We start from the raw sequence: 14380 nt of genomic DNA, 5'->3' as shown, positions 1-14380 counted from the left end.
TCCAAATTATTCTCCAAGTACTGACCACTTATTTTTGTTGTATTATTGTTTCCCCACAAAGTCTGATTGATTTTACTATAAAAAGAAACATGTTCTTGGCCACATTGCTCCTGTGCTTTAAGACCTTTTATGGCTCCCTTCTGAGGGAGCAAAGGATCCAGCTCTTTAGCAGGACCTTGTGATCTGGCCCAACACATGTGACTGGTATCATCTCTCACCCATGTCCCCTACCCTCTAGGAATATTGAAATATTCTTTCTCCTCCAAATACAGAATTCTCTTTGAAGACTCCAAGCTAGGGACGCCGGGTGGGTTAAGTGTCTGCCTTCAGCTCAGGTCATGATCCCAGGGTTCTGGGATCGAGTCCCATGTCGGGCTCCTTGCTCAGCCAGGAGCCTGCTTCTCCCTCTGCCTGCTGCTCCCACTCCCCTTGCTTGTGTGTGCACTCGCTCTCTCTACCCCTCAACAAATAAATAAAATCTTTAAAAACAGCAACAAAACGACTCTAAGCTATTTGCCCAGGCTCCCGTGTGTAGAATGTTCTACCTCTCCTCTGCCTAGACAACTCCTATTTATACCTCAGTGCCCAGCTGAGAGGAGTAAGCTGTATGATCTTGCCTCCTCCCCAAGCTGTAATCCATGTTCCTTCCTTCCCTCCATCTCAGATTTAATCACACTTTTCTGCAGATTTACAAAGCACTTGTATATACCTCCAAGGGTATAATGAGACTGAGCAACCCCATCTTTGTATCCCCGATTTCTGGCATACCCGGGCCATTAAGAAATGTGTGTTGACAAATAAGCAAGTATATGCTGAGTGCGGTAGCTGCTACGCAGATCTGAATTCATCTGTAAAAGGCGGGGACAGAGCTCCATCACCCACCCAAGTTACATTTTCCATATTGTCAAACTGGAATTCCACCCAGGTAAAAGCCAGATTTGTGACAAGAACAGCAAATGGAGAATGCACCTCTCCAACTAGGTTTCAACCTACTGAACAAATGGGAATTACTAATTTTGGTCTGAGCACATGGCAGTACATTTTGAGAAATGAGTTGGCCTTTTCATTCCGGGAGGGTGGGCCCTTGGTGAAACAGAGCTCAAGAAGGTAGTTCTGTGATCAAGAGACAGCTGTGCCTGGAAAAAGTATCTTCTATCCTTAAAACCAAAAACTGAGGGTAACCTTAAATAACATTTAAAAAATTAAAGGTCTGGGGGCGCCTGGGTGTCTCAGTCGGTTAAGTGTCCCAACTCTTGGTTTTGGCTCACGTCATGATCTCAGGGTCATGGGACTGAGTCCCCGAGTCAGGCTCTGCGCTCCGCAAGGAGTCTGCTTGAGATTCTCCCTCTTCCCTCCCTTTGCCCCTCCCCCCCGCTCCCTCCCTCCCTCAAATAAATAAATAAATATGTGTATATATATATATATTTTAAAGTAAACATCTGTTCACAGTGGAGTGGAGTTTCTATAACAACACTTCATTACAACAGGGCAGTTCTGGCTCACGCTGCTGCCCTAAGAATCTCAGCCTCTTTGGGTGAAGGCTGACTTCTGGCAGGGATCTTGACAAGGATCACTACCACCACCAGCCACATTTACTAGAATATAAATGTGACTTCACTCACCTCACTGTCTGCTCCTGCCATATCTCTTATCAAACTCCCACACCAACGCCAAGCTACAGGCCCTGGCAGGGCCCATTTCCCAGCTCAGAAAGTCCCCTTGGGCAGGAATGTTCTCTCCCATTCCCAGCTCCACCACTGAATACCATACAAACCCCTCCAAGTCTAAAGCAACTACCTTGTCCTCTCTGCAGTCCTAACTCAGAAGTCTTCAGCCCCCCCCACGCTCCACTTCAGAGCTCCAATGCATTCTGCCAGGTTTCCTCCCTGCCGTTTTTGAAATTCTTTAGTAAATGAAGAGTTCCTAAGAGACTATATAAAAAAGACCTTATCTTCCTCTTCCTCTCTGACCGTAGAACCCAGCACACAGTAGAGTCAATTACATTCTGACCTTGGAAACAGAGACAATGCTGTCACTTCATTACTAAGTAGGCAGAGGACACAAGGTAATCTACTAACCGAGTCGCAGAGCCTACCTGGGGTGAGCTGGGATCCTCTGGGTCCCAGACTAGGATGCCAGAACCCATGATTCCGCACATGACGGCAGCTGGCGTACTCTTTATTGATGGCTGTTTGCTTACTCATTCACTACCTCTTATCTTTCCCATCACCACTTTGGAGGGAAGAAAGGGGGAGGCGGATATATTAATTATTCAAAAAATAAAAACCGGGTGCCTGGCTCAGCTGGTGCAGCATGCGACTCTCAGGGTCGTGAGTTTGAGGCCCACACTGGGGGCAGAGATGACTTAAAAACTTAATCAAGAAATAAAAATTGATTTTGTTTTTATAAGACTGAGTCTTAAATTAGTAAACAATCAGGGTTAAGAAATTATATACCTCCTTTGTTCTTAACCCTTGGGAAACCGTTGAAGATGAAAAAACAGCAGGAAATTGTGTCTAATTTGCTCGCTCACAAAATTTTCTGGCAAGGAAATTTGCCAAGGAAGGTCTAGTTCCGTATGAAACCGCCTCAGCGCACATGATCCTGCAAGATGTCGGAGTCCTTAGACTAATGCCTAGGGCATCCGTTCTGCCTCTTCATACACAGGATTCCCTGCATTTCTAAAATCCTTTAGCTGCTATGGAAATTTCTAAGAAATCACACGGGGGGTGGGGGGGCGCGGGCAGGCCCTTCATGACGAAGCCAAGAATCCCCAACATAATGCGGCAAGGGCACCGCCTTAGCAAGTCCCCCTGCTTGGGTCCTGCTCGTGGGTTTGACCCTACCAATCCAGGGAGACAGTCCAGCGAGGCCCTGCTGAAATTAACCAACCTAAAAGGCCCTCTTTGTCACCCCAGTGAAGTAGAACAAGTCAATTCTATACCAAGTGCTTTGGTCAGGCAATAATGGACTTTTCTTTCCTGCAGATCAGCTGACGTCAGTAGGTGGGAGCTCTGCCAAGCCACCACTGGCTGTCCCTGGGCATCTGAAAGTCATCAAAGCTCTCCCACTGCTGTGGCCATTCAGGAACCTCATTTGCATGGTTACAGGAGCCTAAGAGGATGGGTTAATAAGAATTCCCCACCCCTTAACCTGATAGGGAGCTGTCTCTAAATTTATCTATAGAGGCTCCAGTTTCTTTGCTCCGAAACGGGTCATTTCCATTGATTATATTAAAAATAGGGAAAATGTTCGTATCACCAAGAACTTCTGCCACCAGAAGATGTGCTAGCCTCCCACCCAAGGCTACGTGAGGGAGCTGGTGGAATTTCTCAGACTCTGCCTGGGTGCGCAACATTCCCCCCAGGACTGAGGCTGCAAGATCTCCACCCCTGCCCTGAAATATGCAGCTGACTGATAAGGCAGGCTGCACAGAGAATGTTCCAGGCTGTTCCCAGCCTTAATGGGATTAACGCCTTTTGAGAGCTAGAAAGGAAGACTTTGGGAAATGTGCCATTAAAAAACAATCTCCAACCACACTAGCCTATCGATCTATTTCACTAACTGCCTAAAAACCCACAGAGGAACTAGGAATTGATTCCTAGGATTGCAGTCGACTGTTTATCTCAAAGGAGCCCGTCAACTCTGATTTTGCCAATCAGGTCTCTGTCTGTCCACGGAGAATAAAGGAGGGGAAATGAAGTGCTAAATATATTCTCTGTATGTTTAAGGACAGCTTCCCATTGAAGGTAACTGAAGAAAAGGGTCGTATTTTTACAAATATTTTTCAAGAAGACTGAAGATGCAGGCTATTTATAAATGGTGCAATGCAGCAGTCAAAATGTTAGCTGCATCATTCAGCAAGTAACATGAATTGATCTCGGGGGATAAAACAGGAATTACAACTATGTCCTCTATTGTAATAAATAAAAAGACCTTGTCAGCGTTCTTACAATACTGCCAGATCTCTGGGAAGAAAGACGGGAGTCTAAAGATGTGAACCTCGGGTAGAAAGTTCTAGTTTAATCCAAAGATACAACACACCTGAGAAGGACTCCTCGTATCTGACACAAATTCACACATATTATCAACGGAAAATGGATTCCTACAGAAGAGCCTAGACACTAATTAATAACTGTCTTCTTGCAAATGCCCAGAGACAGCTGTCTGAGCCAGTTCTTGGTATTGAGGGCATTTTGAAATGCCTTGGCCTCACCTACGGAAGCTAGCTGCCCTGCTGTGCGAAGGGATCCATCTCTGGAAGGTGGGAGAGACAGGACATAAGACTCCGCATTAGGCAACAGAAAAGACTGCGGATAGCAATCGTTCTCAGACCAAAGGTCAGACATCCAACTCCGGGACCCTGGCACCTGAAGTGAGTAGTTTAGGACTCCCTCACGCAGGCCTTAGGAGAGTGGAAGAATTCAGCACAATTTCCCTGTGGAAGCCTACAAGTGAATCCACTTGTAGTGAGGATGAAGGAGTCACTGACACAAATGCGCCATGGAACGTGCTGGATGTGAGAGGCATGTGGAAAACTACACAATGAACTCCAATTTCACCAGATACACCCTTTTGCAAGGAAAGGGATTTGGAAGGGGACTAAAGGGATAAACAGGGCATTTGGCTCTATGGAAAAATTCATACACATCGCCCAAAGCAAAAGGTCAGAAAAACCATCCCTCAGATTTACTCTGGTTGCTTAGTCAGAGTTCAGAGGTGCAGGACTGACCACGCAGGTTTTTTTTCCCTGGCTCAGAAAGCCAACCTATTACCAAATTTTACACGCGCAAAGCAGGAGAACTACCTCCACACACATGGAAGGACTTCTCCAGAGAAAAAAACCACCAAAGAACTGGTTTAGCGCCCATCAACACCTTATACCAACGGATTCTCAGAGCAAGCAAATGGCCTCCCAACCAGCTCAGCTGCAGACTTTCGTGGCGGCTCTGATGATAAGCAGAGAGGTAAGTAATACAGAAATTAAGAGTTGTAACCATGAATAAAAACAACAAATATTTTTGCTTCTGTGGACCCGCATGTCACAGCCTTCAGACTGATAAATTCATTTAGACTCATTAACCCGTTTCTGCAGAGGGGAGCAGGGACTTAGCTTTGAAAAGCAAAAGATTCATACTGCATTGCATCAAAATCCCAGAAACGCAGAGCAACGTTGAGAAAACTTACTTCTGAATGCTTCCCAAATACTATCTTGCCGCTACTTACCTCTTAACCTGTGAAATTCAGATGAGAGGTATTTAAGCGCAAAATATCGTTACTGACATTCAAAAAACAGGAAAAGGTTATAATGTGGCCCATTTTTATAAACCTCGTTTCAGCCAATTCACCACTCTGATTTATAAAAGGGCCCGCCTTGGATTTATCACCCATAATCACTAGAAATTTGCAAAGTTTGTATTTCTTCTTATGGGATACCAAGACATTAATTTGAAGCATTTTTCTTTTTGAAAAAGGTCCAATTTAGCAAATATTCAAAACCTGTACACAAATAAAATATACATAGTGAGCTTTTTTTAAGCCACGAAAATGCAAGCTCCATTTCATTACAAGGATTGTGGCAGAAAAAAATAAGTCGATAGCAACAGGAAACAAACCCAAGTTTATGATATTTGTCAAATTTAAAAATACTACTTTTACGACACATTTTCAGATTATTTTTTCCAAATATCTAAGATAATCTGTTTAGTCCCTTGGTTCTCAAGAACCAAGTAACCATCAATAAAGAGATCAGCAAACACTACATGCAAACACCAGTAGGGTGAGAAGAAATTAATATATTCATGCCCGAAAAAGAGGAAGGCAAAAAACAGGAGGCTTTGGAGATTTTAGAATAAATTTACTAAGACTTCTATTCATGTAACACCAAAAAAACAATAGCGAAAAACCCCAACCCTAACCAACTGGCTTAACAGAAAGGTCATGCAGGCAGGGTTTTCTCCCCCCCTCTTTGGATCATTCACCCTCTGCCACAAATGTGTCTTCACTGCAAGCCAGGCAAAACCCGAAAAGGCCACCCGTTTCCTGCATGCGGGTCAAATACCTGGACTCTGCGTTTACGAAACGATGACAACATGATGGAGGAATGTGGAGTCTAAAGAGGGAGGGGGAAGAGCAAGATAACAAGCTTCTAAGGGCAAACTGAACAAAATAATTTTCAAAATGAAGAAAACAGACCATTAGGAATATATGAATACAAGTAAAAACCAAATTCCTGGTGTTCTCCCCGCGCCTTTCTTTTTCTGTAGAGCTTCTGAATTCCACGAGGGATTTAAAATGTGGAAAGAGAACCGAAGTTCTCTGGTCCCTTAGCAGTTCCTATTTATCTAGATGCGCTACCCTGGACAGCTTATACCCCCTTTGGGTCTCAGTTTCTCCGTTTTTCAAATAAAGAACACTGAATATGCTTTTAACACAAAACATGCCCTCCCCAGATTCACAGTCCAATAAATTTAGGAATCAGCCGGCCGATACCTAAATCCCCTTCCATTCAGCAATAGAATAGCAAGACGTCAGGAGAAACAAGAAAGAACTCAAGCTATAGAGATCTGACTTGGGCCTCGTTTACTGGTACACTTCCTTTACAAAATACTGTTTCCTGTTCAAAACCCCTACAAGAGGAATATGCAAAAAAGGTGGAAGGGAGGTAACAAGCACAGCTGCTCCGAGGCCCCAAGTGATGGCTCTGCACTCCCCCTCTGCATTCCCTCCTCCTTGGCATTCCCAGTGTCAGCACTTGCCATCAGGGCCATGCATTCTTCTACCTACTCTGACCACAGCTGTGGCAGCCTGGACCGCATAGCTAGCGGAGTCCTCGCATAGCCCACAGAGGATTGATTACGAGGCCGGCCTCGTGCCCGCTATCCTTCGTCCAGGTTCAGCAATGACAGGACTGTGGGCTGCAACTGACAGGATCTGCAGTCGGCCCCTCCCTTTGGGATGAAGGTAGGTAGGGAAAAATAGAACAAATTCTAACCCAGGGAACCAAAAGAAAGGTGTATTAAAAATCAGCTCTCGCCACCTAAACCCATTCATCAGATTATTTGACAAGCTCATATTAGAGCCTGTGACATATCAGATTTCTCCAATTGCTAGATCGCTACAAAACCCACTGCAGAGACCAAAAGCATATCCGAGTATGTTACGCAGCTGATGGATTACTCTAAGAAGTGCTTCACACCTGTCCAGCACAGGGCAAATCCTCCTTTTGGGGCTCGTCTCTCTGTGGAGGTCCCTAAATAACAGCTAACACACTTTGAGGGTCCCCTGGAGTCATTATTGGCCCAGTTACTAAAAAAGGCTTATTGTTAATTTCCTGCAGAGGCCCTGACTGCAGCACATTTTTTTTCCCCTACAGCACATTTTTAAACTTTGACTTCAATTTGACCTTTGAAAATCTAAGACATTAGCTGCAACAAAAGGGAAAAGACTAGTTTAGGAGTTGGAACCTTGGCTCAATAGCTTCATACAGCTGAGTGTTCCCACCGCTATTCTTAAGATTTTCTGTTTCCTGGCTGCAAGACACCCCCACCCTTCCATCTTTGATACATTCTGTTTTACTTAGGTCCAATTGCTATGACTCCGCAATTTCTCCACACATTAAAATACTTCAAATGGTCTCTCTTCTATTCTTCCCTAACAGCCATGATGGTGAGTTTCTCTAAACTACCATGATGAATACAGAACAAAGGGCCTACATATTTTAGAATCTATTATATAAAAGAGATCTGACAAGGTGTTGGGGCAATTCAATCATCTCAATCCAGCTTTCTGGGCTATTGAGGCTTTTAATTTAAAACATATGCAACCCTTAACCTTAACAAGCACCTTATTTAAAATATTCTGTCCCAATGCATCAAAGAGACTCTTAAAGGCAATTTTCTTTAGGAAGCACCTTGTCAAATTCGCAGGGCTAGCTTTCGAACAAAAGGCTGCTCTATCATTCAACACTGGAGTGGCTGTAGAATTTTTGACAAATAATATAATGTCCTCGAATCGAAAGACCGCCGTCTCATCTCGGGTGGGGCGGGGGGGGAGGGGAATAACTCGTAAGCTATTAAGTTATTGGATCTGAGTCTCATACAAAGAAGCGCCGCATCTACCTGTTATTTACAAGCAAATCACAACTGGGTAGGAAAGACATGTTTATTACGAGGAAGGAAAAGGAGATGGCCAGTCTCAGACCTTTCTGCATCTAAAGAAAGGCCAAGAATCGCCACACTGGATGAAATTAAGGTCAAAGAGCCCTTTCCTCTAAGCTCTCGGCTCTGCCTCCCTCAAGGGTCGGGCCGGTACTGCTGTGGGGACTGGGGAAGAGGAGCTGCAGAAGTCGCTCCTCACCGAGGCAAGGGACCAGGGGCGCTGGGGGAGCGCTCCGCAGGAAGGGGGATGGTGACGATCCCGCCAGGGGCCCCTGCCCCACCTGCCGCAGCCGGATGGGGCAGGGTGGGGCGGCAGCCAGGCTTGGGGGTGGGGGAGCGGGACGGACCCGGCGGCCTCGCCTCCCCCCCTCCGCCCAGTCAATGACATTCCAGCGGCCGGCGCCCAGGCTGGGCCGGGCGGCTCCTCCGCAGCCCACGCTCCACCGGCGGGCGGCGGCCCGCCCGCCGGGTCCCCGCCCGTCGGAGGGAGCGGCGAGGCAGGCCGGGCTCACCTGTCCGCGCGCTGGCCCCGCCCCGCCCCAGGGGTTGCGCGGCTCCCCGCCCAGCGGTCGACGACCCTCGGGCCCCGCTCCCTCCCCAAACTCCCCTGCTCCCCCTCTCACCGGCTCCTGCGGGGTGAGGTCGGTGGGTGCGCCGGGCTGTGTGGGGGGGGGGGGTTGCTGAGGGACCGACTCGCCTCCGCGGCCTCCCGCCTCGCCGTTCGCTCCGCAGCGGGTAGTGGCGGCGACGCGCGCGTCTCGCCTCTTTTATAGGCGGCCACGCGCGTTCCGGCGGCGGGCGGGCGCGAGCGCGGGGGAAGCGCCGGGGTGCGGCGCGAGGGGCGGGAGCGAGCGCCGGCCGAGCTAAGGGGGCGGAGCTCCCGCCGGCTCCCTTCCCGATCGCGTGACGGAAAGGGCCGAACGCTCCCGGAAAGAGCCGAAGCGCCACTGCGGGGAAAGAGCCGAGTCGGGAGAGCGAGGCGGGAGGATGGGAAAGGAGGGCGCGCGTCAGGGGTGGGGGGCGATGGTGCAGTGGAGTCACTGCCTCCGCCCGGGCGGGCCGAGATGCGGCAGCCGCCCCGCCCTCCCCGCACCTCGGATCCTCCAATCCTGCCCCTCCCCGCCCTGCAGAGAATCTTCAGTACCCCACCCCGCCCCTCCGCCCCTGGGAGCCCTTCCAGTACTGCAGCGAAGGGCGGGGCAGGGGCCGTCGCCGCAGTCTGGCCGGGGATGCTACGCACCCACGTCTGTAAAACGCCCAGTCCCAAAGGGTGAGATCACTCCTAGGCTTTTCTTCTTCCTGCCCCCTTTCCCCGGGGGATGGCTGTGGCCGAGACCCAAATCAGCCTACGCTGGTGGGGGTTGGGGTCTTGAACCCGAGGATGATTTGGGGCTCCAGATTTGAGGTGGTGGTAAGAAAAGGCCAAATCCGATACCCAAAAATAAAGACTAATTTGGAGTTGAAGTCTGTCATTTGGGATTTGGAGAGTGAAATTCTTATATTCTTATAGCAAAAGCTTTCTGACAGGTCGCCGGGGAATAGGATGCATTAGTTGTAGTATATAAACAAGACATTAAAGTTCTTCAGCCCACAATTAATCGAACTTTCCTTATGTACCAGGAACTGTGCTAAGCATTTTCATGTGTTACTTTTTTTTTTTTCAAATCTGTGCAATAATTTTACAAGGTAGGTATATTCCCCCATTTTAGAAATGAGCACTCTGACATGGAAGCTAGGTCTCTTGCCCTAGGTTAGGCAGCTATCAAGAAGAAAACCTAGGATTAAAAAAAAAAAAAAAAGGCAAAGAAGACGACGGAAGTCTAGGATTTGGATCTAAGCAGTCAGAACCTTCTCTTAAATAGTATGTTCTGCTGCCTTCCTCTAGGAAAGGGAGGCACTGCAATGGTGGATGCTGGAGTGCTGGGGGGGGGCAGGATTTCTGGAGTTTCTGTTCCTTACAAACTTAGTAGTTTAAGGGCCTGGCTCTAAACTCTGTAGTGTAGCCCAAAGCCCTCCGTTGGGAAGCCCTTTCCCCCCACCCCACCCCCACCCCGGCTTCTGAGACAGCTGGGCCGCAGCCATTGGGAGTAACACCCAGATCATTCCTGTGCAGTCAGGCAGACCAGGAGCTCTGCAGCTCGGAAGGCCTCAGCCTCCTGGTTACCAAGCAGCCCTGGGCACTGCACCAGAACTTGGGCCTAGGCCCAGCCCTGAGCTTCCTGGTCCTCTGCAGTTTGGCCGCCTTCCCCTGTGCCTGGGATCCACAGTCTGGTTTCTAAGCTGCCCTTTTCTAAGGAAAAATTCTCCTATTCCCTCAACCCATGGGAGTGCAGAGAAAAGGAATGGCCACACCCCAGAAGCAGCTTTGTAGAATCTGGAGGAAAAACGTAGGAGCTAAGAGGCATTTCCTGCAATCTTCTATATAGAGAAAACAGGACTGGATAACTCCTCCCTGGGGTGTGCATTTCTGGAACACTTGATGGCGTCGACAGCCTCTTCTGCACTGGGGAGCAGCAAAATGTTTAATCATATATTCAGCTCTGGGTACAAAATGGCTTACACAATCATAGCTCTCCAAAATTTCTAAGACCTGCTCCAGCAAGGAATGGGTCTCAAGGGCCTGGGCACAGGCTGTAAAAAGGAAAGATCTTTCTTTTAAATCACTATAGTCTCCTGGTGAAATGGGGGTTTTGTTGCTCTTACCAGATGCAAAACAGATTTGAGAGCTTTGGTATTGGTACAGAAACTAAAATCTTACTTGTTGATCCTTTGTCTGATCTAAGACAAGGCCAAAACCCATTATCTCTGGCCCTCTACACCTCCCACTCACTCACCCACCCCATTCTGCACGTGGCACTGGAAAGGAGACTTTGAAAAAGCCTTTCTTCATGTGTTCTATTGTGTGCCTACCTCACCTCCCACCAATTTCACTGTATGCCTAGCGCACTGCTAGGTGTAGGGAGAGATGACAAAGCAGATAATGGCCCTCTTTGTTTTGGAGAGAAACTGTGGGGGGGGGGGGCTAAAAAAGCACAGGACAGTATAGCAATCAACTCCCAGTTCCCTGCGTCCTCCGGAACAGCAGGGGGTGGGATTGAATTCCAGGCTTTTTCTATTCCCCCAGTTCTCTGAAGGTTTGATATGCACCCTAAATTTAGGCATCCAGGTAGTCCCAGTACCTTTTCAAGTTCAAGAGGTCAACTGATTGGAAATACACAAAATATAAGGATGTTTTCACCTGTGCCGGCCAAGGAAAATTACCCACTGGCTTTCCCTGGAGAATCTTCCTCTCCCTCCCGACCTCCCTCCCCCTCCACGTGCACAGCAGTTAACAAGCACCAAGCCCTTCCACGTTTTTCCTCCCTGTAAAGGAGCTGATTGAGAAGTTACCCTGGCAAGCGGACTGTATTTCTTCCCAGATGACATTTTGCAGTGTCAGAGCTGGCAAGGAACACAGTGACTGGATGAACCCCGAGAATGTTATGCTAAGTGACATAAACCAGACACAAAAGCACAAAGACTGCACCATTCTACTCACTTGAGTTCCCCTTTATAGACACAAAGTAGCGCAGAGCTTGCCAGGGGCTAGGGTGAGAGGAGGATGGGCTGTGAGTGTTTAACTGGGACAGGGTTTCAGTTTTGCAAGAGGAAAAAGTTCCGGGCATGGATGGTGATGGCTGTACAACAATGGGAATGCACTTCATGCCACAGAACCATATACTTACAAATGGCTGAAATGGGAATTTTGAGTGATGTATATTTTACCGCAGTTAATAAACAAAGCAGGGGCCCCTTGCTGGCTCAGTTGGTAGAGCGCCCGTCAGGGTCATGAGTTTGACTTGGGTGTAGAGATTACTTTAAAAATTTAAAGAAATAAGTAAATAAACATTTCCTCCCTTAAAAAGAAAAAAGAAAAAAAAGAATGTTGGGGCACCTGGGTGGCTCTGTCAGTTTAGCGGTTAGGCAACCCACTCTTGATACCCCTCGGGTGGTGATCTCAGGGTTGTGAGAGCACAGAGCCTATTTGGGATTCCCGCTCTCTCTGCCCCTCCGCCCTTCCCTCTCTTAAAAAAAAAAAAAAAAAAGAATGCTAATATTGTAAAAAAACAAAACAAAAAAACCCACAACTAGCCATCAACTGAAAAATGGTTAATTATGATTCATAAATCCAACAGACCATAATGGTGATATACTTCACACTGATGGACTTGAGAAATATTTGAGATATTACTCAGTGACAGCAGGTTACAGAACAGCATGGGTACCAAGTCTATTTGCTTAAGAACTATGCTCGTGTAAGAGTGCATGTAACTGGGGCACCTGGGTGGCTCAGTCGGTTAAGCATCCCAGGGTCCTGGGATTGAGTCCTGCATCGGGATCCTTTCTCAGCAGCGAGTCTGCTTCTCCCTCTCCCTCTGCCTTCCGCCCTGCTCATGCTCTCTCTCTCTCTCAAATAAATAGAATCTTTAAAAAAATAAATAAATAAATAAAGGATATTCATTTTTATGACTACAGTACGATGATAAAAGTCAGGAAAGTAATCCCGAGTAATACTATTATCTAACGTACAGGGTTACTCAAGTTTTACCAATTGTCCCAATGTCCTTTATAAGACAAACATACAAAAATCATTTTTTCTGGTATAGGTTCTAATTCAGGGTCATGTACTACACTTAGTGTAAGCATCCCGAAGAAGCTAAAAGAAAAATGTTTCTTGATGCATCATGTTTAAATTCGTATTTTTTTTAATGGAGCCCAGATATAAACTAGAGAATAAGTTCCTTTTTCTTTTTTCTCTTACATAGGCTCCACACCAAATGTGGGGCTTGAACTCACAACCCTGAGATCAAGGGATATGCTCTACTAACCGAGCCAGTCAGGCACCCCTAAATTCCCTTATAATGGGTGTTACTGTTAATTCACCACCGCTCTCACCTGCTTTGTGCAGGTCCACAGGAAATCTAGTGTCAGGAACTCATTTGGTGGGACAGAGAAAAGGGAAATAAGAGGCTAGGCCTGATAAGGAATCTGTAATAAGGCTCTACAGCTCCCCTGGCTGTCCTGGCACGGAGACAGAAAACAGCCAAACCTAGTTAGGTCACTGCTTTCATCACAGGAAGCTTGAGAAGTAGGGGAAGGAACTCTCCAGAACTATTCTTCTATCCAAGGGATGTGCAGGGTTTCTCTGTTGGAATTTTCATCTCATCATCAGATTTGCTTTAAAATGATGCAGGACAATGATAGAACAAAAATATGGGCCCTCAGCCAGAGAAATGAGGTCAGGCTTGAAAGGAAGCAAGCAGGCAAGTGAGTACTTGAATTTAAAAACTGGATGCCGGCCTTAGTATTCCACTTTAAGGAATCTGATGCCGCTAGTCATCAGGGGTGTACCTACTGGACAGCAATCATTCTCTCAAGACAACACTATCAGCGAGTATCAAAAACCTGCCTTCCCCAGTGCTCTTCTTTCTTGGTTGACCATTGAGAACCTATTAGGAATTCTAAGCATCGAGTGACGTGTTCCAAGACTGTTAAGTATGTCTGGAGAAAGAACATTCACATATCAGGAGAGGTGTTTTCTACAGAGGAGCCCAGATAGATTCAAAGTGGAATAGACCTCAGAGATCATTTTGCCCAGTGATTTTTCACATTTCATTTTTGGAGGAACATTCCCATATATCATCTTACATAGAACCACAATCTATCTATACAGCACTCGTGGCAAAATGGCCGTGGCAGAGAGAGGATCCCAGGGTTCCCCTAGGGCCCCACGTACGGCTGGGCAAAACGTAAGCTGCGAACTCTAGTAGGCCCCGGGCACCTCAGGCGATCGCAGATCTTCACAGTTCTGTTCCTGCAGATGGCAGCAGTATCTTGAAGGAAGGCATGCCTTTTGAAAATCTGCACAAAGCCTCCATTTGTCGACCCTGACTCTACGGCTGGGCCCCATCCACTCAACATCCTGAAGTCAGGGCTTCCCAACCCGTTCCTGGTCACAATGAGCAGAAAATACAGGTAAGGGGGGAAGTGCAAACAGCAACTGGCCTTGGGGGCCGCAGTCACTGCAGGCCCTGCCGGCTAACGGGGTCTGTGCCCTGACACCTCTGCTGGGAAGCTCTGCCCTAAGGCGCTGCTATGGAGCCCTGAAAACGACCATGCTCCCGACGAATCCAATACTGGTGTTTTTGCAGGGAGAGGGGAAACTGAGGCTCAGGGGAGGT

The 14380-nt window shown here is 47.4% G+C and overlaps 1 protein-coding gene across 18 annotated transcripts in view; it reads right to left on the bottom strand.

The window, feature by feature from the left end:
- SPTAN1 (spectrin alpha, non-erythrocytic 1) overlaps positions 1-8920 on the bottom strand; it is a 59205-nt gene extending 50285 nt beyond the window's left edge. For 9 of the 18 annotated variants that reach the window (XM_057313790.1, XM_044389648.3, XM_048222949.2 and 6 more), the window contains exon 1: positions 6062-6109. In XM_057313790.1, coding sequence (XP_057169773.1) covers positions 6062-6094 — 33 coding nt within the window. In that variant the 5' untranslated portion in view covers positions 6095-6109. Of the gene's footprint in view, positions 1-6061; positions 6110-8782 lie in introns of those variants that run through there. The other 9 variants (XM_057313791.1, XM_048222960.2, XM_048222951.2 and 6 more) reach the window with 3 other exon arrangements.
- Positions 8921-14380: the final 5460 nt, after the last annotated feature.

The sequence above is a fragment of the Ursus arctos genome, unplaced genomic scaffold, assembly GCF_023065955.2.
Source record: "Ursus arctos isolate Adak ecotype North America unplaced genomic scaffold, UrsArc2.0 scaffold_18, whole genome shotgun sequence".
NCBI lineage: Eukaryota > Metazoa > Chordata > Mammalia > Carnivora > Ursidae > Ursus > Ursus arctos.
This window is presented reverse-complemented; position numbering and strand designations above follow the sequence as displayed.